Consider the following 22,520-nt stretch of genomic DNA (forward strand, 5'->3'; position numbering starts at 1 on the left):
AATAATAATAATAATAATAATAATAATAATAATAATAATTGACCATGCATATTATGGGTGCAGATTGCTTTTGAAATGTCATTTGAAATGTCTGAAATTTAAATGACCATTAATTTTCTTCTACATAAATAAATAAAAAGTGGAATAAATATGACATTCTGAAATTTTAACATGACACAAATATTATAACAAATATTGTACAAAATCCAGGTAACATCGAGCTGCATTAAGTTGAACACACCTGTTGTTTGTATAATCTATACAAATAAATGTGGATTTAAAAAAATACAATAGAAATACATTAAAAAATAGCATTCAAATATAATTTAGAATTAATTTTCATATGATAATACTACGATATTTTAACAAAATTTTATGTCAATGTATTTGCAGTCTGTGTAACAACAAAGATTTAATATTTAATAATTAATAATAATAATAACGAATTAATGTGTGTGTGTGATCTTGTATTTTACTCTCTCCTTTTTGTAAGACTGCACAAAATAAATGATTTATTAGTTCATTATTTTTTTAAGTTCTGAGACCAGTAGAATGGCTGAACGTTTGAGTGTGGAATTTGATTGATTGGCCGGCGCACCAATAGAAATGCGCCATGTAATGAGCGCAGCCAATGGGAAGCGCTCAGTGGATTGTGCTAGAAATACGATGGCTGCCGCCTTACATTATCGCTGAAGACACATAGGGGAGAGAGTGAATGTGTCGGGGGAAAAATGGCTACAGTTATGCTGACACTCTGTGTGATATTCGTTGCGTCTTTAAAATCTTGCTTGTCTGATGATGGCCATGAAATGGAGGAGTTTCTAAAGAGAGAATATTCGTTGTCGAAGCCATACCAAGGTAGGAGCCGGTGTCATGCATCATGCCCCTTCATATAAATATTGGGCATATACATGTTCTAGATGGTTCCGTGATAAGATATGTGTTCAGTTTGGCATATTTTAGATTGCTGTTTTAGTGTTTTTAATGTACGTAGTAGAGATAACTTAATGAGCTCTAATAGAGCATCTCTATATCCAGCAACACTGATATAATAGGCTCGTGCATTGTTGTTGTTGTTGCTTGTCTTCCAAAACCAACATGCATCCATGCTGCATGATGAATCTAGGTTTATAAGATTTATAACAACCAGCAAAGGCTTTAATGGAAAGGTTGATTAATCTGAATCTGATTATGATTGAATCAGGAATCGGCTCTTCCGGATCTTCCCACTGGGAGCTGATGGGTGATGCCATGGTAACCACCGATCAGGTGCGCCTCACTCCGGATATGCAAAGCAAGCAGGGGGCAGTGTGGAGCCGCATGGTGAGTATCACATCTCCCATCCATTAAAGGAAAAATCCACCCTGAATGACATATAATCAATATGTGATCATTAGTTGTGCAAATGATTCACTTTCTAAGTGCTGATAGCAACGCTTGCAGGGATTCATGTCTACCTAAAGTGACAGCGCTTTAATTCTTAACCCTACATTCCGTCTAGCAAGTGACAAGTCGCTCATGTCGCTTGTAGTTTGTCTCTTGTGTGTATGTAGAAGCTGCCATCCAAGACTGCAAATTGAACATTCACGAATAAATCCCACGTGTTCTAGAGAACAAATGGCTCCCTCCGCCATTTCTATTTTGTCTGTTTGTCAAGGGGCGTACGGTAGCTTAGCGGTTAACATGTTCGCCTCACACCTCCAGGGTTGAAAGTTTGATTCCCGCCGGCCCTGTGTGTGCGGAGTTTGCATGTCCTCCCCGTGATCCAGGGGTTTCACCGGGTACTCCGGTTTCCTCCTCCATTTCAAAGACATGCATGGTAGGCTGATCGTATGTGATGTATGTGATTGTGCCCTGTGATGGATTGGCACCCCGCCTTGTGCCCCGATGCTCCCTGGGATAGGCTCCAGGTTCCCCGCGACCCTGTAGGATAAGCGGTATAGAAGATGGATGTATGGATGATTTGTTGAGGCAAAGTCATATGAATTTGTTTGATGCGCCTCGAGGAAATTATTCGGTAAATGTGTGTCCATCATAGTTTATTTTTACCGAATAAAAAACTGCTAATGAAAGATGCAAAACTGTTCTACAGAATACTACACAGCAGTAAACACTTTCCTTTTAATGATGTTGAATACGTATTCGTGTGTGTGTGTGTGTAGCCGTGTCACTTGAAAGACTGGGAACTGCAGGTGCACTTTAAGATCCATGGTCACGGGAAGAAGAACCTGAATGGAGACGGTCTGGCGGTGTGGTACACAAAAGAGCGGATGCAGAAAGGTAAAGCACTAATGCCTGTGAAGATACACAACATTCAGTATAAATTGTATTCATGTCCGAATCATTTCAGCATTTCCCCACTGATATCGTTACAGGCCCAGTGTTTGGAAATAAAGATTTCTTTACAGGGTTAGGTCTGTTCGTAGATACTTACCCTAACGAGGAAAAACATATAGAGGTATGATTCTTGGTAATATTTCCTGTCATACCGTACCACAGCGTTATTCTGATGCAGAACAATAATCGTTCCCATAATGCAATATTAGAAGAGAGTAAATCAGAGTTTTAGTGCTCGTCCTTATATGTAATGGATGATAATCTGTTTCTGTTTTGCATTTCTTTTGCATTCAGGCTCAGAAGAAAAGGTACACCCCTCGCACACAGGTACATCTCTGATACAAATTTGTGTTTGGCTTAAGCTGCAATTGCTTTGTTTTGCTGTTAATCCACACACAATCACAGTCAAGCCAATATACCTAAATATCCTTATTTCTTTCACAATAATTGAATCCAGTTAGCTTGTGTAGTATGGAGCATATACTGTACACTGATCAACCATAACGTTAAAAACCACTGACAGGTGTCGTGAATAACATTGATCACGTCATTACAGTGGCACTTGTCAAGGGGTGGAATATATTAGACAGCAAGTGAACAGTTATGGGAAGCGAAGGCTAACCCGTCTGGTCCGATACCAAAGAAGAGCAACTGTAGAACAAATTCATGCTGAGTATGATAGACAGGTGTCTATCAAGTGCATCGCAGCTTGCTGTGTATGGGTCTGCGTTGCTTCAGAACAGTCAGAGTGCCCATGCTGACACCCTGTCCACCACTGAAAGCACCTACAATGGGCACATCCTGGGGAAGAGATGGCACCAGGATACATTATGGGAAGAAGGCAAGCCGGCGGAGGAAGTGTGATGCTCTGGACAATGTTCTGCTGGGAAAGTTTGGATACTGGCATTCATGTGGATGTTACTTTGACACATATCACCTACCTAAACATTGCTCCAGTCCAAGCACACCCCTTCCTGGTGACAGTATTCCCTAATGGCAGTGGCCTCTTTCAGCAGGATAATGCGCCGTGACACACTGCAAACTTTGTTCAGGAACGGTTTGAGGAACATGACAAAGAGTTCAAGATGTTGACTCGGCCTCCAAACTCCCCAGATCTCAATCCGATCGAGCGTCTGTGGGATGTCCTGGACAAACAAGTCCGATCCATGGAGGCTCCACTTCGCAACTTACAGGACTTAAAGGATCTGTTGCTAACGTCTTGATGCCAGATACCACAGCACACCTTCAGAGGTCTTGTGGAGTCCGTGCCTCGACGGATCAGAGCTGTTTTGGTTGCACAAGGTGGACCTACACAATATTAGGCAGGTGGTTTTAATATTGTGGCTGATCGGTGTACATTGCACTATTATAGTGATATAAATTCATTATTTATAGTTATTGTGTTATCATAATATTACTGCTGAAAGGAAACTAATAATACCACAGCACTGCTGAATTCTCGAATGCAGATTACAGGTTTACAGTATACTGTATTATCGTGTTCGTTCTGCGTTATCGTTTCTATAGTAACAGCTCTTTCACAGGGAAATGGTGACATTTTCTGTAAAGAGATATTTGCATCGCATTTTTGAAGGAGTCTCCAGTGTCAACGCTTTACAACAGTCAGAAGTAAAGCTGTAACTTTAGGTTTTCTGCCACAAAAAAATCTTTCATGAACATGTCTTATTAACCTAAAGAGAAAAAAGACAGGCTGGTGAGGGAATGACTGTTAATGTATAGCTGTTAAAGGTAACAGGAACTAACCGTGAATGCAACTATAAACCGATATAAAGTATTATTATTAGGGGGGCAGTGGTGGCTTGGCGGTTAAGGCTCTGGGTTACTGATCGGAAAGTCGGGGGTTAAAGCTCCAGCACTTCCAAGCTGCCACTGTTGGGCCCTTGAGCAAGGCCCTTAACCCTCTCTGCTCCAGGGGGCGCTGTATCATGGCTGACCCTGCGCTCTGACCCCAACTTCCTAACATGCTAGTGTATCCGAAGAAAAGAATTTCACTGTGCTGTAATGTATATGTGATCAATAAAGACTTATGATCATTATCATTATTATCTCATGAGTATTTCATTAATGAATAAGAAATTGTTAGCGATTGCAGATTTATTACTGTGGTATAAAAGGAATACAACACTAGGATTTGCTGTTATTGGTAAAATAATCAACTCTGAAGTGGTAACAGTAACTCACCACCGTACGTGTCGTGTCTTGAAGTGTTTCATTCCTTATATGACTCAATGAACCGTGTCGATATAATGATACTCTTAAAAAACAACTCCTTACAACTAATTGCTTAGTGCTTGTCTTGCTGAATGGATTTCCTATTTTAAACAATGGCCACAGTCCCCAATCCCACTGCAGACTTCTTGTGCAGCTGGCTTTTCGGTATAAACTCATGTGGAGTTCGTTTCTATAGAAATGTTTTAACTTAACCCTCTTTCTGTCGTGCATTACAGAGGATCTTCCCGTACGTATTAGCCATGGTGGGGAACGGCACGATCAGCTACGATCACGAGCGTGACGGCAGACCCACGGAGCTGGGCGGCTGCAACGCCATGGTGCGCAACCTCAAACACGACACCTTCCTCTTCATCAGATACGTCCGGCGCAGACTCACGGTGAGAAGTGCAGGAGACGCTCCAAGAGAACACCATAGTCTATTGATAGTCTCTTTTGACATTGCAAGTATTTCGAAGGTGTGGCTTATCAGTCATTCACTTCGGCTGCTACCGTTTCTGTACAGGTCATGATCGATATCGACGGTCAGCACGAATGGAGGGACTGCCTGGACATACCGGGTGTGCGGCTACCTCAGGGCTACTACTTCGGCGCCTCGGCCATCACCGGAGACCTCTCGGGTAAAACATTCTCCCATAGTCTCGAATAGGCACTGTAGCAACTCATGCTGGTGAACTAGTGTGAAATACAATTTCATTTCTAAGAATGAAACGCTGAAGTCGTGTCAAAAATGAACGTGATCCACATTTAAAAGCAATCACGGCAGTGAGAAATGTGAAACGGAAACATCCCAAACGCTTTTTTTTTTATTCTTTGCACTGCTTTGATATCGCTTGATTGCTTCAGTGACAATCAATCAGCCTGAGGGCTACATTAACGAGTTAAACGCTGACTACGTGGCGGAAGTGAACGTGATTCCTCGTCGCACTGCATTTCAAGTTTCATCACTACGTGGATGACATGTCACAAATGAAAAGCAATAGCGTTTGTGATTGCTTTTCTCACTGGTACGAAATGTTCTCCGTAATAATAATCTGCTTATAACGTAATTAAATTCTTATCCAGTACACGCGTACATATACATGTATAATGTAATACATTTGTGCACATAATGTAGTAGGGTATAATAAACTGCATAAAACATTACCACATTATGCTCAAAAATTTACTACATTATTGGTGGATCATTGTGGATGCGCTATATTTGTGTCATAACATCATGGCCAGTTAAGCTTTATGAATGATTACGACTTGCCATGACATGTTTGGTTTTAACAATAAAAATTGTGTTTGTTTTTTTTAAAAAAAAAAAGACAACCATGATCTCATCTCTCTGAAGCTGTACCAGCTGACAGTACTCCGGAGTAAACTAAAGGAAGAAGACGATGAAGAAGAGATCACAGTTCCAAGTGTGGACAATATGGAGCTAATCAGGAGTAAGGCGGAATTTATATTAATCCTCAGCAACAACTTCACAGTAATTAGGCAGATGATAACGTTAACGATACTTCTCAGAAGTATCTCATAAGGCAGCTGGATACGAACAAATTGATCCGTAAACCGTTTTTACAGGAGCGTTTACATAAGAAGTGAGGTATTCGGGGAAATCCCGTATGGAAAAAAACGTTCGTATCGTACAAAAAGCTCGTGAGTCAATGTAAATGTGAACCTTTGATCCATAGACTCCAAATGACATCAGTGGCGTGCATTTTATATATACGCGTGTTGTCTGTTTCACGTAGCTTAGTTATTTCAGTTATGCATGCAACTGAAAATTTTTTGTTTAACTCAGACTTTTTATATTAATGACTTGAAAGAAAGCGATCCGAAAGAAATCCGGAAATGAAGACAAATAAGGCTAGCTATTCAGTTAGGACAAAATAAATGGCACCCCTAGAAAGAAGGAAGCATTAGTGTGTGTCTGTGGTAGCTGAATCGCTGCAGTGGCTGAGCTGCATTAGTGGAAGATTTAGTGCATGGTGCAATATCAGTCGTCATATCACCTTTTTCTGAAATTTTTTGGGCATCACTACAAAACACATTTGGTTTTCAGATGATCCGTTTCATAAAACAGCAAGCAAAACTTCTCTTTCTTTCTCTCGCAGGCTACGAGGAAGGCGAAGGAATGAGCAGTATCGCTATCTTCTTCACCGTGCTCTTCTCCATGCTGGGCCTCTTCCTTCTTATTGTTGTGAGCATTGTGGTTTACAGCCACTGGAACGAGAGCCGACGCAAACGCTTCTACTGAGCTCTCAGCAGATTGAAACCGTGACTAGAACTTCTGGATTGGGCTCGATGGGCTCACGAGCTCCAAAACGCCCCCAGTATCGGTGCACACTGAGCAAACGGGTTTGATTTTGTGCACAAAAAAAGGACCGATGAAAGACTTAGCCATGAGAACAAAGGAGTTTTAAACGCTAAGAGCAAAGCAACGTGGGAATTGGGATTCAACCCCAAACCAGCAGGGCTTTATAAGATTGAAAGTATTTCTCGTATAAGACAGATGTTTTAAGTATAAATAGGAAACGGCCTTGACTGTTTTTTTTCCACTACAGCCCCGATATTTATGAAACGATATTCTGAATTGTTATTTTGCTGTTGTTTTGTATTATATGCCACGTTGATAAGCAAAACAATATTGACAAAGGAATTTGCCTTGTTGGCCAATATTAATTCAATCCATGTGTTGTCATCATGATGCTGGATTTTTAGAAAACTTGTAAGCAAATATGTCATGTGACCACTAGGGGGTGCTATGACAGTCAAATAACTGTTTCTCAGAAATGGCTGGTTTGATTGGAATTTTATACAAGTGTGTTTTTAAGAAAAAACTTAATCACTGGTAGATTTCAGATATTTGACAATAATTTATCCAATTCTTTGTCCAGTTTTCACAAATATTGTAGGCTGATATACCTACAAGCTGCAGTTTATTAACTAAAAATGTTTGTTGGCAAAAGTTTCTAAAACGTTTCATTAACTATAAAATCAGATGAAAAATTTGCATCATGACATGATTTTTATTTAAAATTGTTGGGAAAAAAATAGGTATCCTCTGTAATGTGAAATGGTTATAAAAACCAAAAAAAAGGAGCAGAAATAATGTCTCGAATATTTCATTCGAGCGTACAAATATAGCGTGGACGCCACCGAGTGATTGATGGGGGTGATTGATGATGTACTGTTTGAATTCTTATAAACCTGTAAATTTAATGGCAAGCAAACAGAACCTTTTTTCCTTGTCTGATTATATGGGGTGCTGCCTTTACACCGGCAGTGTATTGCATGTAGTCTCACATGTGTTCTTGTGTTGAATGTTGAGTTTAGGAACTCTGCACTGACTGTAACTGACTGAAAACCTCACACACGGAAGGAAAGCATCATTTATTGTGTGGAACAGTATTTTATTAATAAAAAAACTTTTGTTTGAATTTTTTCCTGTTACAGTTTTATCAGAAGTGCTGCTTAAATCATTTTTATTGACTAAAACTGTATTCCCATCAGAGAGTAAACTGGAGTAAAATAAAATCAGAAAACTGAAGTTTATGAATGAACTCTATAAACACATCCAGTTAGCTCCAATGTTAATAAACATGACCTTTCTTTGTTCCACAAGCTTAATATCTGACTGCATACATGATTGCTGATACGATGACATGAAGACTTCTGTGAGGAGAGGTTTACTGAGCATTTTTGGAAGGAGTCTCCACTATCAGAACTTTATAAGACTCAGAGGTCAAGCTGAACCTTTAAGTTTTCCAACACAGGAAACTCTTCAGAACAGAGGACGTTGATCTTTTGGTTAAGCCATTCCTTTGGATGTATGCTTTGGATCATCGCCATACTGAAAGGTGAAATTCCTTTTCATCTTCAGCTTAATAGTAGACACTTGAAAGTTTTGCACTAAACGTGGCTGGTAATTGTGTGGCTGGCTGTGGCTCAGGTGGTAGAGCGGGTTGTCCACTAATCATAGGGTTGGAGGTTCGATTCCTGGCCCACGTGACGCCACGTGCTGAAGTGTCCTTGGGTGAGACACTGAACCTCAAGTTGCTCCAGATGTCAAGTTAGTGATGGCAGCTCTGCTACCATTGGTGTGTGTGAATAGGTGAATGAGACACAGTGTAAAGCGCTTTGAATAAAAGCACTATATAAGTGCAGACCATTTACCATGCCCCACCTTGGGTATAGTGTTCCTTTTGGTGATGTGGTTGTATTTTTGAATAACTATTCCTTTTGGAATTGGTCTCATCAGACCATAGCAGATTTTGCCACATGGTTTGGGATGATTTAGTTGAGTTTTGTTTTTTTTGTGTGTGTGAAAAAGGGCTTCTGTCTAGCCACCCTACCCCATAACCCAGACATGCGAAGACTGTTCTCACATGCACAGAGTAATCAGTACTTGTCAGATATTCCTGCAGCTCATTTAATGTTGATGTGGGTCTGTTAGCAGATACGCTGGTAAGTTTTTGTCTTATCCTTTTGTAAATTTTAGAGGGACGTCCTGTTGTTGGTGATGTCATCGTGGTACGCCGTTTTCTCTGCTTGATGGTTGATGGCCTTCAAGGTGCTCCATAGTACATCTAATGTTTTGGAAATTCTTTTATACCCCTCTCCTGATCGATACCTTTTGACAGCAGTCAGCAGTCGGATGAAACCAAGACGATGTCTAGAAAATCCTACAGAAACAGCTGATATTTATTTGGGGTTATTCAGAATAGTTTCATTGATGACAGCTTGAATGTGATTATAATTATACAATTATAAATGATATATTATGTTTTCCCTCAAACGTTTGATTGTTTTTCCACTTAATTTTTATATGTTGTAATTTCACATTGAGGTTGGAATATGTTCTAAAATGATTTATCTTGGTTTCATTTTTTTTTCATAAAAAATCCACACACACACCATTTTAACATGGGTGTGTAAACTTTATATCCACTATAGATTAAAAAAAAATAATAATATGAGTCATTCTTTAATTAATAATGAAATGTTTGCATTGGTAAATTGATCTGGTATTAAATACTTTGGGACATGCTTTTATAGGAAAATAATCAACTGTGACTGGGGAAAATCCCTATTGTGTTTTAGTCTTTATGGAGATTTGAATAAATGAGACATTTTAACTCTAATAAATTTAATAGACACCACTAAGACCATGAACCACTTATTACAGCATTAGTCCACTAGGGGTTGCTATAAGTTAGAAATGGGTGTTTTTTTTCTATGGACTTTGATTAATATTATATACTAAAATAACAACCAGTCAACAATTCTGGTTGCCAAGTGCACATGGATCTGGGAAGCATTCTTGCACTCTTTCTTTCCATCCATGTTCAACATAAAATGACTTTTGTCTCTCTTTGACAATGTGCCAGAGCCAAAAAGGTCACTTGTGTCACTGAGGCGACGTTTCTGAATGCGACTCGATCACTTCATTGTTTGTGCCAAGAGCTGTAGAGTTCCTGAGAGGAAATTCAACAGAAGCACGACGACACACACAGAGCTGCTACTGAGCGTGTTTTCTGGAAAGTTTACAGAAATGACAGAAGTGCTTTGTTCATGCTTACTCAAAGCTCATCTTACCCTGGTTTGTATGCTGCTAATTATAATCAGCGTTATGTAATTGATCCAGGCTTGATAAAGACATCATGTAAACAGTCTTGTGCCATATTGATTTTATTACAAAAATAAAATACAAAGAGTACACAGCCAACTTCTTACTAACCCCTAATGTTAGAATTTTCCACACACTTCAGTGATTTTCAGATTTTTCCCCCACATTTCACCATCCTTTTCTTTCTTTCTTTATTTTTTTTGGCTTGATCTAAGTGACAGCAACAAAGAAAATGAACAGTTCTGTGCTCTTTGACGACTGCTTCTGCTAAGTAACAAATAAGTAACAAAGAAATTAAACGTGTACATGAACTTAATGATATAATGGATTATGAAGCTAAAATAGTCAGTTGTGATGTGTGACAGAAATTCTGTCCTACTTGGAACGAGAGTATCAGGCAAAAATGGCTTTACAAAACCAGACCCTTCAATCGCACAGCCCTCGGACAGGCTTACATAAGGACACGGCTCCATTACGTCACGTCTACTCGCTGTCCTGCAAGGCGACGGTTCAGGTTTCAGTAGCTGAAAACTGGATAAACAAAATTTGAAACCGGTTCCAACGACAAGATGTGCTTGGGAGATCGACACAAAGCTGTGTCTCGTGTGTAACATGGGAGTAAGGAAACACGGACCAACCGACAACGTGAAGTGTACATACAGACGTTAATAAAACCGACCGAGTCAGCACAAGAGGGGTACACAAGACTGGCTGTGAGCTGAGCTAGTCAAATCACTTTTTTGATTTCCTTCAGTTCCCCCTCTGTAAATGACAAAAGACACTTGATGTACAAAAGCATTCGTGTACAAAACGATCATAGTAGCAAATTATTTCTCATCTCTAAGTAGACATCTACTGAGATGAAGTGCAATGTGGATTGAGAACAGTATTGCTTGTATTGACAAATATGACAGAGCTTTTACCTTCCTTCTTTGCGTGCATAGTCTATAGTTAGATACAGTACAGAGGTGTGAAGAGATACAAACAAAAAATAAAGAGGAGGGGGGGACAGAAAGAGAGAGGGAGAGAGAGAGAGAGGTGGGAATTTTTTCTTGTGAAAGCATCATTGTGAAGAACAAGGCACAGTGAGTGTAAACATCACCATAGGATGTGTTATGGAAACTGAAGTGGAGTCAAATCAGGGCTAAATTCTTGGGAGAGAGAGAGAGAGGCGCTGAGGGTAAAACAGAAGCCAAACTGCTGCAAGGCTTATATATATATATAAATAAAGATTCACAGACTGCATTTTGTGAATTTGCTGTAAACCTTTGGTCAAAGCACTTGCAGATCCGTCGCCACGGTTTCTGTCGCCACGTTTATGCTGTTTGGTGAAATGGGACCGGAAAGAGGGAGAGAGAGAGAGAGAGAGAGAGAGAGAGAGAGAGAGAGAGAGAGACACAGTCACGCAATTCTCCCCATTACACACGTCTCCAGATAGATTCACAAATATTCCCACAGGTATACAGACAGAGAGAGGCAGAGAGATCATTGCACATCTCTAAATACATACATATATACACAAAATTGCAGAAACATGACGGCCATATAACAAACAACCATGATGCTTTCGGCAAATAGTGGCCTTAACATGTACAATCGTTTCCATATGCAAGAGTCACATGAACCTTAACATAAACTAAATTACTTACTAGCCCTTTAAAAAAAAAAAAAAAAAAAAAAAAAAAACCCATAGCGCCATACTGTTTGGGCACAATTTGCCACAGATTATATAAGGAAACCAAATGCTTCATTCCCTAAAAATAATAATAATGATCGTTTTAAAAAACCAAACAAATCTCATTCAGATCATACTGCTACTCAGGAGGCATGCAATTTTGCATCTACACAACCACGTGCATCAGCAAACTTTTCTCAAGCCATCACAATCATTCCAGTACGCAAGTCCAATTCCACCAAGTAGAAAGGAAAAATATTGTATAAAAGATTTTTCTTTATTTTTGCCAGTAGGGGTATGTCAAAATTCTAAATTATCTCAAATATTTTTGACATATTCTTCTCAATGGTTTCACTTGTCTCAAAATTTCATCTTATTATCTCAAATTATTTCGGACATGTTATCTGAAAGGACTGATTTGTCTCAAAATTTGACTTCTCAAAAATCTGATTTATATCCAGTGTTCGGTTTATTATCTCAAGGCTTTGACTTCGTAGCTCAAACAATTGACTTCTTATCTCAAAGTTTTGACTACTCAAACTTTTTGACTTACTATTTGAAAATTCTGAAAAGCTGGCTTGTTTTCTCAAAACTCGACTTATCTCAAAAGTTTGGCTTGCTACGTCAAAATTTTTACATCGAAATGTTGACGCCTTAAAATCTTTGAGATAATAAGTCCAACATTTGAGACAATTTTCAAATTTGACATACTGCTGCTGCCAATAATAAGGGAGAAAATGTTAAGTAATTAGATTCTTTATTACATGGCAGAAATTAGCATCCATATTCCAGAAACATGGAAAAATAGACACTACTGAAAGCACATACACCGCACCTTCATGTTTCCTGTTTGAAATCCCCTGAACTATAACCCAAATGTGGAGGAAAAAAACAAAAACAAAAACATTTTCAATCAATTATCTACACCTTAGAGGCTCTAAACCTAAATTGGAATTTTCCAGAAATAATCCTAGAGTGCAGGAAACAAAAAACCCAGATTAACTTCTATGTATGGATTAAGATCCATAAAGACATTGGTGGGTTTTTAATTACTACAATGAGGCAGCACCACCAGTTCATCAACTGTATGATCAAAATGTTCTGATTAGCATTAGTCACCTAGCAAAGCAGCTTCGAGGTGCGTCAAAACATTTCTTCGACTCTATTCCGCACCATGATAACAGACGTCATCGTCTTCACAGGTTGTGAATGCGCACAAATTATGCGAAATGATGCGATTAAATGAAAACAAGCCACCCAAACGATTCGATTCATCCAACCAATAAGAGAAATAAGAGCAAATGCTAATCATAGTCAAATCAGTGCACTCGAGTGGTGAAGCTGAAAGTGGATCGAAAGCGAGGACGGTGCGAGAGCCGAGCATTGTCCTGCTCCGATTATACGTGCCAACATGTGTTTCACGTGTTCCACAGGATCGTCGATGTCGGCAAGTCTTTTAAAGTGCAAGAAGCACAAACACACGGCTGCCTTCACCCTGCTGAGGAATTTGCATATGAACGGAAAATATCTATGAGTGGTTCAAACTACTTCAATGGGCCTCATTTATCAAACTGGATTAATTATTTAGTAGTAAATTGTTAAGAGGAGCATTTACACAAGAAATTCATGAAAATTCAGTCAGTTCAGAAAAACTTTCCCATAAGTATCCTACGAGAGCTCCTAAATCTATAGTAGCCGACTCGCTGCAGTGGCTGAACTGCATTACTGGAAGATTTAGCGCACACTGCGATTAGGTGGCGCTCTTTCGCCGTTCAGTCGCCATCTTGTTTTCAGCTCAGTGACCTTTGCTTTTTATGGAGTTTTGTGGACGTGCAATGAACACGCTTGTTAATTCATGACTGGAATTCATCATCATACAAACGTGAGTATATCAGCTTCACTGAAACGTCTGCGAATCTGCTGGGAGTTTTTCAGTTCGGTTTGGCTTACAAAAACAAACAACCTTACTAAAAGATCGATAAATGAGGCCCAGTGCTTGCAGATAGCCAGCCAAAAGAGCGTATCCGGACTCGGTGCAGTCGTGCGGCACAATTCAAAACAAAAACAACACATCGATGCATCCGTGCATAAAACTGTCTGAAGCCCCTCAGATATGGGTCAGATTAGCAGCATTGGCTGAGACTCTGCTTTTCTGCCAACACCCCTCTGATATCACATTTCACATGGAGAAGGGCTACATGTACTCGCTCTCTCTCACACACACACACACATCTGTAGTGTATGTGCGATTACAGTGGAAAACCGAGAAAAGAATGTGAAACCCGTTTACGCAAAACTCACTTATAATGGATGTTGTACTGGGTGAATAAACGTCAGCAGTGCCAACACTGCTAACAAGGAAATCGTCGCATTTTACCGCAAAACGATGTCGGGGAATGAGGTTACTAATTTTATTTCCAGATATGCCCCAAACAACAGGAAAAAAATCATGCTAAAAAAAATATAATAATAAATCGTGACAAAACTAGCTCACCAAATTTTTTCAACGACCAAAGAGACCCTAGCCCCGCCCCTGTTTTCAATTGGCTCACAAGCCGAGGCTCGTAAATTCGGTGGTCAAAGTTCGCCCAAATAAAGTCTGTCGTGTCTCGTGTCCGTTCCCCCTCAGTGTTTTGGCTTTTCTGCTGGATGACTTATTTACAATTGCTCTGACTGCTGCTTATCTGAAAAAGCAGAAATGTGTAGTTTTCAGGTGACTGCCTTATCAAAAATCGGACATGCTATGGCATAGCTGGCACCTCTGCTGTACTTCGAAAAGAACATAAACCCTGCTTACACAAAACTCATTTCTAATGGAAGCCTAAGGGCAGCAACGGATGTTTATGCAAAACTTATTTGTGTACACTCTCATGAGCCCTTCACGCTAAAGTAAATGAAGCTCTAAAAACTCGAAAATATTTTTTGTCTCTCCACTGGAGAAAATATTCACATTTATTAACATTTTAACACATTTTTTAGTAGAATACCACAACTGGCTTTAGATCACCATTATAAGCAAGTTTTGTATAAACAGAGTTTTGTTTTTTTTTCTGGTGGGGGGGGGGGGGGGGGGGTTGGGCGCTACACCTTGTTTGTTTCAATCGCACACACACACGCTACAGATTTAGTAAAAAGGTTGAAAAATATGCCGAAGGATTCCTTTAAAGCAACTGAGTCACTTTACAAAAGTGGTATAAAATGTGAGTTTCCTTTCTCGAGTGGGAATTACAAAATCGAGGTTAAAGGTATTCAGAGTCATCATTCCACTTCCAGTTTCTTAAAACACATGCCATTTCTTAACAGAAAAAAACCCAAACGTCTTGCTATCATCAGTTATTAAACCCCCTCGGTATGTATTATGCACTGGATTACATTTATTTTGGTGAGAAAGCAATTGCCAACTGATAGTTTTAAAAATAGATGTTAACTTTACAGGCATATGATCCAAGGGAGCTGAAGGTGAAACTGGCAGTGTCACTCCTAAATAAACAGGAGCAGCAGTCAAAATGTTATTCATCCCATACGCTGGCTTCAGACCCAAACTTGGGTAGAAATGATTCTGGAGCGCATACAAAACTTTAGTTTGAGTTCGCTAAGGCTGCTTTCACACTAGGCCAGCGCATTATTTTATTCAGTCACAGCAGAGCTTCAAAAGTCGAAAAAGTCAGGTGATGTCTGCCCTTTTTTTTAAAAAAAAAAAAAAAAACCTCATGACCAATCAGATCGCAAGTTAGTGGGCAAGCAAGAAAAACCAACATGGAGGACAGAATGCTGGTGAAAAATTTGTCTGGCTAGAGAGGAGTCACATTATATCATAGCAATGTAATTCAACATAACTTGGGGATATTCACATTTTTTGGTATGTAATTTGGCATTTCTAATTTAACTGTAGCTCAAATTCTCTTAATTTTCTGCCTCCAATGTTACAGAGAAACTAAACAACCTCTTCTTACAAACAAAGCAAAAAACAAAAAAACCTATTGTGAAAGCAGCCTGATTAAACAGGCCTGGGTATTTTCCCCTCATTTCCACAATAAGGCAAAATCTTAACTGCGGCAATGTTACCAATGCACCTGCTATCACCTGTGAAATATTGATGAGCGATATCATGCGCGTTCTCACTTCTATCTAAATCATTTAGTTTTGTATTAGTCTGAATAAGAAATAAAGAAAGCCGTTATATTGTGGCACTGCTGTATTGCTGGTGTGTGGTTAGTATCGAGTCAGTATTTTGTTGCATCGCCCAATCCCTATATAAGATACTATTAAGGGCGCTGTCTCAAAACACTGCGCTTTGCGTCGACTCTACCCTCTAGCATCTTCATAGGTCATGAATAAATGTGAACAAGCTGCTTCATGTATGCAAAGCACAGGGTGTGAGATGGTGTCTTTCTGTGGTTCTCTTGCGGAAGGTATTCTTACGGTTATCTGATCTTCAGTGTGTGGCTCTGTTCCTGAGGGATGAAGCTCAGCTGATGTCAGCCCCACAGCTGCACTCTCTTTAGCAGAGCCTTGTGGGGAAAAAAACAAAGCGTACAGTCAGACTTGTCCTGGTGCACTGTTTCAAGCTCGGTCTTTCAGCCTCCGTGCAAGGAAAGTCAGTGACCGACAGGCCATGACGCCATGGCTGAACTGAAATGTCATGTAGAAGAGGGGAAGAGTTTTGGGGTGGGCGGTGGGCCTCAAAGACAAGTGAGATTTTTGGTTAAGTGAAATGAGAAGGAGCTTCAAAACATGGCTCTTTATTTCTTCTCACTTTTTTTTCCAAATGTCTGGCAAAAACAAGAGCGCGTCGTCCCACTAAATACAAAAATTCCTTCTAGAAAAAAACCTAATTTTGTTATTGTTAATGGTAACATAAGAGCAACGTGCTTATTTTTATTCAGTTGTTATTAGAATGGCAAAACATGCCAACGCCCTGCCTTGTGCACTTCAAGGTTGCCTTACGGGTTGGCGGAAAAAAAAAAAGAAAAAAAAAAAAAAAAAGATGCTAACCATAACAAAGCCTTATGCCCTTCAACTTCAGGCAACGTTACGTGTCATGTGACTCACACCACATGATCTCCATCGGATGTTGGAGAGCACGAGATCTCTTTGGGTCTGAGAGCCTGTCTCTCCGAGCAGCAGCTCCCACCAGGCACCTGACACATCCTGCCCTCTTCCTCTTCCATCCCGGAGCACTCATCTGTGTCCAGCTGGCACACGCACATCTCGATGCCCGAGTCGCCCGTCACATGCCTCCGTCTGGTGTTTAGCTCCTCCTCCAGGGAGACGTCCGGCTCTTCGTGCTCTGCGCATTCCGATTGGGCCGCGGCTGCCACGAGGTTCGGTTCCTGCGACTCACAAGCACCGTTCTCTGTCTGCACCGCCTCCAACACCACAGCTGACTCAGAACAACCGACAGACGGTTGAGCACAGGTTGAGAGTTCTGGAGGATTCTCGGAATATGGTGGAGGAGGGGTGGGAGGGTGGCCTACTACTTCCTCGTAGTCAGGGAGCTTGCAGTCCGTCCAGAAGCCTTAAATGGAAAGAAAAGAGTGCCAGGTCAGATACCTGAGGCCCTTGGAGCAGTGAGGCTTGCAGAAGCACCAAGCTAGAGAAAGCCAGGACAGGGACACTACAAATATAACTAATATATATATATATATATATATATAACTAATATATATATATATATATATATATATATATATATATATATATATATATATATATATATATATATATTAGTTATATATATATATATATATATATAACTAATTAATATATTATATATATATATATATATATATATATATATATTAGTTATATATATATATATATATATATATATATTAGTTATATATATATATATATATATATATATATATATATATATATATATATTAGTTATATATATATATATATATATATATATATATATATATATATATATATATATATATACACACACACACACACACAAATATATAACAAACAACCTCTTCGTGTGTATTAATTTCACAGTAGGTCTGAAACCATTCTGGAAAAAGCCACACATCAGCTTCTAATATCTTAAAAATACTTGATTTCTAAACTTTACATGCATGACTCCTCCCATTGTGTAACCATCAATTTCAAGCTCCAGAACAGAGTGATACCTGAATAACATCAAACCTTTCAAATAATATTTTTTTTTAAAAAAAAAATACATATTTGGGTAAATGAGGGTGCCAATACTTTAATCTCAGCAAAACCTGACTAGAACGTTAAACTTTTTCAGATAACCATAAAATACAGCATTACACAAGAGACTCCATCCACGTCTCAAATAGAAAACATTTTTGGGTTCACCTACATGGGCGATTGAAAGAAATAAAAATAATAAAATAAATAAATGAAAGAAAAAGCATATCAGGCCTAGGGCTGAGCAGTGAGAAAGCTACTTGAAAAGTTACCAAATGCCGAGCTGACAAACTTACACCCTAATCAGCACAACCTTGTGATTCTCGTACAGATGTAATCAGCGCATAACAGTTTGTTCGGTCATTTCCGAGCCGAGGCTGCACAGCTAAACATTATAATGAGACGACGTAAACACGCAGATTTCCTCCTCCAGGAAGAGAGGAAAACAAAACCCAAGATCCTGCAATCAGATCACTGGTCAGAGCGTCACACTTACGCAGGTTGAGGGGTGGTGGAGAGATGAAGGAGCTGGAGGCTCCCTGATAGGCCATGAGGCTGATCTCTCTCTGCCTCTGTTCCTGCTGCAGTCGCATCTTAACGCGCCGGTGTCTGTATGCACAGCAGCAGCTCAGCATGATGATGAGAGTCCAGACCAGCCAAAACCCTGAACACACACGTATAGTTTCTTTAAAAATTCCAAAATAAACCTCATCATCAGCATTTCAGGTTATCTATAGAGCCATTCACACTACATATGCTTGCTCATAGGCTTATAATACTTACAAGCAAAAAAAAAGATGAAAACTACACACCTACAGATGCGTTTAGATTTGAGTAAACATTTGCAGAGCTCATGTGTACCAGTCTGCCCCAAGTTCAGCCTGACAAAAAGACATCAGAAAGCCAAGAAGCAAAAACAAAGCGGGGCAGTGTATGACACTCACACCACAGCTCGTAGTAGTAGGTGCAGCACTCCGTCTCGCCGCAACAGTAACCCATCTCGCATCTGTACTTCTCATTGTTCACCCCGAAACAGAACTCCTTGCCCTGTGAAATCATAAATAATATCAATATTCATATCAACACACAAAATAACCATGTTTACGTCACATGCGCGTTACCAATAATCTGAGAACTGCAAAACAACTCTAATTTCAGATATAATTCAATCAACATCAAACTAAGTATACATGAATCAATCAATAATCAGATTTCTGCTAGTAGCACCACTAGAAACAGTGATTTAATTAAACTTCCCATAATAAAAGGTGAAGCATCATTTCTTTCTAAATCAAGTTGCTTAAAGTATTTAACCTAGTTTACTGATAACATCATACCCATAGCATACGTCTTACTGGTCGTTTGGTCAGAAGCAGAGTCATCTCCAAATTACTGTCTGTTAATGAGTCATCTTTCACTACTGGTAAATATTTATTTCAGAGGTAGCAAATGTCACATGACAATTTGTCTCGCAGCAGTCTGTGTTTTAATATTACAAACCGAGACATACTGTAGTCCTCTTTTATGGAAGCCCATTATTGTTATTATTATTATTATTATTATTATTATTATTATGACCTACTATGCTATCCATTAAAACAATGTCTGGCTTAGTTACTTATCTGAAACAGCATATGGAGTGAGATTTATTAGATATTATTTAGTAAATTAATCTTACTGTGATAAACTGTGGGCTGTTAGAGAGCAAGTCAAAATATCAATACATGGAAAAATAACTACATAAATATATAATGAGACACTAAGTCGGAATATCAATACCATGTAAAAACAATGAGATAATAAGCTAAAATAGTACCATATTATCCTTAAATAATTTATTACGCAGAAATTATTCTTCCACAACTTATTCTTCCAAACAACTTTTGTTTTGTTTTGTTTTGTTTAACAGCTTGTGGTTTGGGGCTTCACCTCTTTTACAGAAAACTAATGATATTCAAACCCAAGATATCAGATTTACATGCTCTAAATAACCCAATTATTGGGCTAATATACAGGTGTCTTTATCTGATTTCTCAAACTAATAGTCCATCATATATTTAAAGTATCAGTGTATGCTGTTTACAAGACCACTTAAATAAACTGATAACCTCCAGATAATGGATTATTCTGCATGTAAACGCATTTATTGTGGGAATGTAAGCATTAATTGTGAGGTACGTTAAAGATGAGTCATCCACTATAATGTATATAATATAATGCTTATTGTGAAGAGATATGAGGTAAAAAAAAAAATAAATAGACAAAATAAAAAACAAACTGCTTTTGTACATACTCTACAATAGAACAGGAGAAGAAATCATTTTCTGTAATGTTTCTTTCCATTTGCTTTCGAGGCAGGCTTTACACAAACACAATTCAAGTAAGGCATGTTTTAGTTGCGTTGAATTGATGTGTTATATATATATATATATATATATATATATATATATATATATATATATATATATATATTACAAATGATCAGAAAAAGTAAGAAACAATAAAAAATAAAGGAGCACTAATCCAAAGGTAAGGCTTCATTTAAGTCTTGTAAGTGAAACTGCTCACTTAAATTTGAAAAACACACACAAAAGGAATATCAAAGTAAAATGACACATTTATCCAAATTTAGAGGAAAAAAATTAAAAAACAAATGAGAAAGTCAGCTAGTTTCTCAGTTACTTGGCACATTCATTAATTAGCAAGCTTGCTAATTCACACAGTCAAAGAAACGTTACTCGCCTTTATTATAACCGGCTTGCTAGCTAAACAAATAATTACTTTTTTTGTTGAAAGAATAAATAAAATTATAGCCAGCTAGAAGTTCAGCTCATTAATTTAACCAACTTGGAATGTAGCTTTTAAACATGAGCCGAATGTCAACTTTTACAAACGTCTATTTATAATTCCTAACAACCGAACTATTGTTCACCTTGATGCTGTTACCGTTAGCCGGCTATTTCCGTGTGAGGCTAACACCGCTAGCCTGTATAACCGAGCAGGAAATTTAAAAAAAACAAAACTTTCCATTAAAGACTAATAAATATACTGCGTCATTAAGAATACCGGCGGGGGGGGAAACAACTAGCTAAACCTCAATGTCATGTCGTCTTTCTCCGGTTAATATTTTAGCCATTTGAATTCCGTGCCCTGTTTCTTTTATGTCGAAAACAAAAACAGTGCACAATAGAAGGCCTGCGTCCAGCTGTGAGCCCGGAGCTCGAGTTACACAAGTCGCCGCATCCCAAGCGCTCAGCTCGGCTTACCTGCGCCAAACACGTCCCTGTGCAAAGCAAACCCACGACAGAACCCAACGTTTTCTGCCTCATCTTCGCTAAGAAAGCACCGGAAACCATAGAGATACGATTTTTTTAAAACAACTAATCGGTAGAATAACCGACACAAAGGTCGAGCGACATATTTTTGTTTCCAGTCGAGTCACACTGAGGCAAGCCCCTTGAAAGCAATACCGAAAAGAGCACACCGCAATTCGGCTGTAGGGGGCGACTTTCCCCCATGTTTCCACTGATGACACTTTTCACATCACTCCTGAGGAGATTCTGAGAAACTACTAATGCTTTAATTATTTAATTGGTATATAATACTAGCCTTATATATATATATATATATATATATATATATATATATATATATATGCCTTCATTTCCTAATTTACTGGCTTTATCCTGGTTAGAATGGAGGTGAATCCGGAGCCTATCCTCAGAACACTGGGAGCAAAAGGGGGACTATATTCGGAATGGGACACCAAGGCCTTATTCACACACTCCTTCACAACTAGTGGTAATTTAACGTAGCCAATCCACCAACGTACCAGCATGTTTTCTGGAGACGTGAGAGGAAACTAGAGAACCCAGACGAATCCAGTGCAGACATGGGGAGAACATGCAAAGCCCCACCCATTCAGTAATCAAGCTCAGGATCGAGCTGGGGACCTGTGAGGTAGCAATGCTATCTGCTGACCATCATTCCACTCTCATTCATCATAGATACCCATTTTATCCTGGGAACACTGGAGAAGAAGCGGGAATACACCTTAGATGGGACGCCATTCCATCGCAGGGCACCATGTACACACACATTCACACCAAGGGGCAACTTAGAGTAGTAAAATCCGTGTTTTCTGGGAGGCGGGAAGAAACCTGCACAGACACAGGGAGAACATGTGAAAATCCGCACCTCAGAGGTGATTATTTTCCAATAACAGCACAGCCTGAAGTGCTTTATTCCTTTTACACACTACAGCTATTTACCAATAGACTCCAATTTGTTATGAATTAAAGAATGACAAAATCATAGATTTCTTTCTACTTCAAACAACAGTGATACACTATTGTTCCTTCCGTCCTAGACTCAGATTAAAGACATGCATATTTTATGGGCAATAAATGTATATATGAACATGATATTTTATGATGAGACATCAAGCCTGAAAGTGTCATTTAGTGATGGTTA

At 38.9% G+C, this 22,520-nt stretch overlaps 2 protein-coding genes across 5 annotated transcripts; one reads left to right on the top strand and one right to left on the bottom strand.

The window, feature by feature from the left end:
• The first annotated feature begins 8 nt into the window (after nt 1–8).
• Nucleotides 9–9,371, top strand: lman2la (lectin, mannose-binding 2-like a). 3 transcript variants are annotated; one of them, XM_053618329.1, is made up of 9 exons: nt 9–858; nt 1,205–1,323; nt 2,163–2,280; nt 2,376–2,458; nt 2,632–2,664; nt 4,806–4,967; nt 5,093–5,207; nt 5,901–6,023; nt 6,693–9,371. In XM_053618329.1, the coding sequence occupies exons 1-9, from the start codon at nt 732–734 to the stop codon at nt 6,833–6,835; spliced, it is 1,023 nt and encodes a 340-aa protein (XP_053474304.1). In that variant the 5' UTR covers nt 9–731; the 3' UTR covers nt 6,836–9,371. The 3 variants fall into 3 exon arrangements, with proteins under 3 accessions (XP_053474304.1, XP_053474305.1, XP_053474306.1); XM_053618330.1 differs by lacking the exon at nt 6,693–9,371 and having other exon boundaries at nt 5,901–6,280; XM_053618331.1 differs by lacking the exons at nt 9–858; nt 1,205–1,323 and having other exon boundaries at nt 2,169–2,458.
• A 6,795-nt stretch (nt 9,372–16,166) lies between these two features.
• Nucleotides 16,167–21,554, bottom strand: wbp1 (WW domain binding protein 1). 2 transcript variants are annotated; one of them, XR_008385057.1, is made up of 5 exons: nt 21,314–21,554; nt 18,992–19,094; nt 18,544–18,711; nt 16,878–17,400; nt 16,167–16,393 (listed from the first exon to the last, which is right to left on the bottom strand). XR_008385057.1 is itself a non-coding variant. In XM_053618393.1 (4 exons), exons 1-4 carry the CDS (start codon nt 21,401–21,403, stop codon nt 16,931–16,933), a joined length of 831 nt encoding a protein of 276 aa, XP_053474368.1. In that variant the 5' UTR covers nt 21,404–21,553; the 3' UTR covers nt 16,167–16,930. The 2 variants fall into 2 exon arrangements, 1 of the variants encoding a protein (XP_053474368.1); XM_053618393.1 differs by having other exon boundaries at nt 16,167–17,400; nt 21,314–21,553.
• Between the last annotated feature and the right edge of the window lie 966 nt (nt 21,555–22,520).

This window comes from Ictalurus furcatus, chromosome 28, assembly GCF_023375685.1.
Source record: "Ictalurus furcatus strain D&B chromosome 28, Billie_1.0, whole genome shotgun sequence".
Lineage (NCBI taxonomy): Eukaryota > Metazoa > Chordata > Actinopteri > Siluriformes > Ictaluridae > Ictalurus > Ictalurus furcatus.

Excerpts from the sequence above, each read along its gene's own strand:
- lman2la (XM_053618329.1), top strand. The coding sequence starts at position 732 with ATGGCTACAGTTATGCTGACACTCTGTGTGATATTCGTTGCGTCTTTA. Across the intron at positions 859-1,204 it reads GTTGTCGAAGCCATACCAAG|GAATCGGCTCTTCCGGATCT; the intron begins GTAGGAGCCGGT and ends TGATTGAATCAG. Across the intron at positions 2,665-4,805 it reads GGTACACCCCTCGCACACAG|AGGATCTTCCCGTACGTATT; the intron begins GTACATCTCTGA and ends CGTGCATTACAG.
- wbp1 (XM_053618393.1), bottom strand. The coding sequence starts at position 21,403 with ATGGTTTCCGGTGCTTTCTTAGCGAAGATGAGGCAGAAAACGTTGGGT. Across the intron at positions 18,712-18,991 it reads CTACTACTACGAGCTGTGGT|GGTTTTGGCTGGTCTGGACT; the intron begins GTGAGTGTCATA and ends GTGTGTGTTCAG. Across the intron at positions 17,401-18,543 it reads TCCACCACCCCTCAACCTGC|GCTTCTGGACGGACTGCAAG; the intron begins GTAAGTGTGACG and ends TTTCCATTTAAG.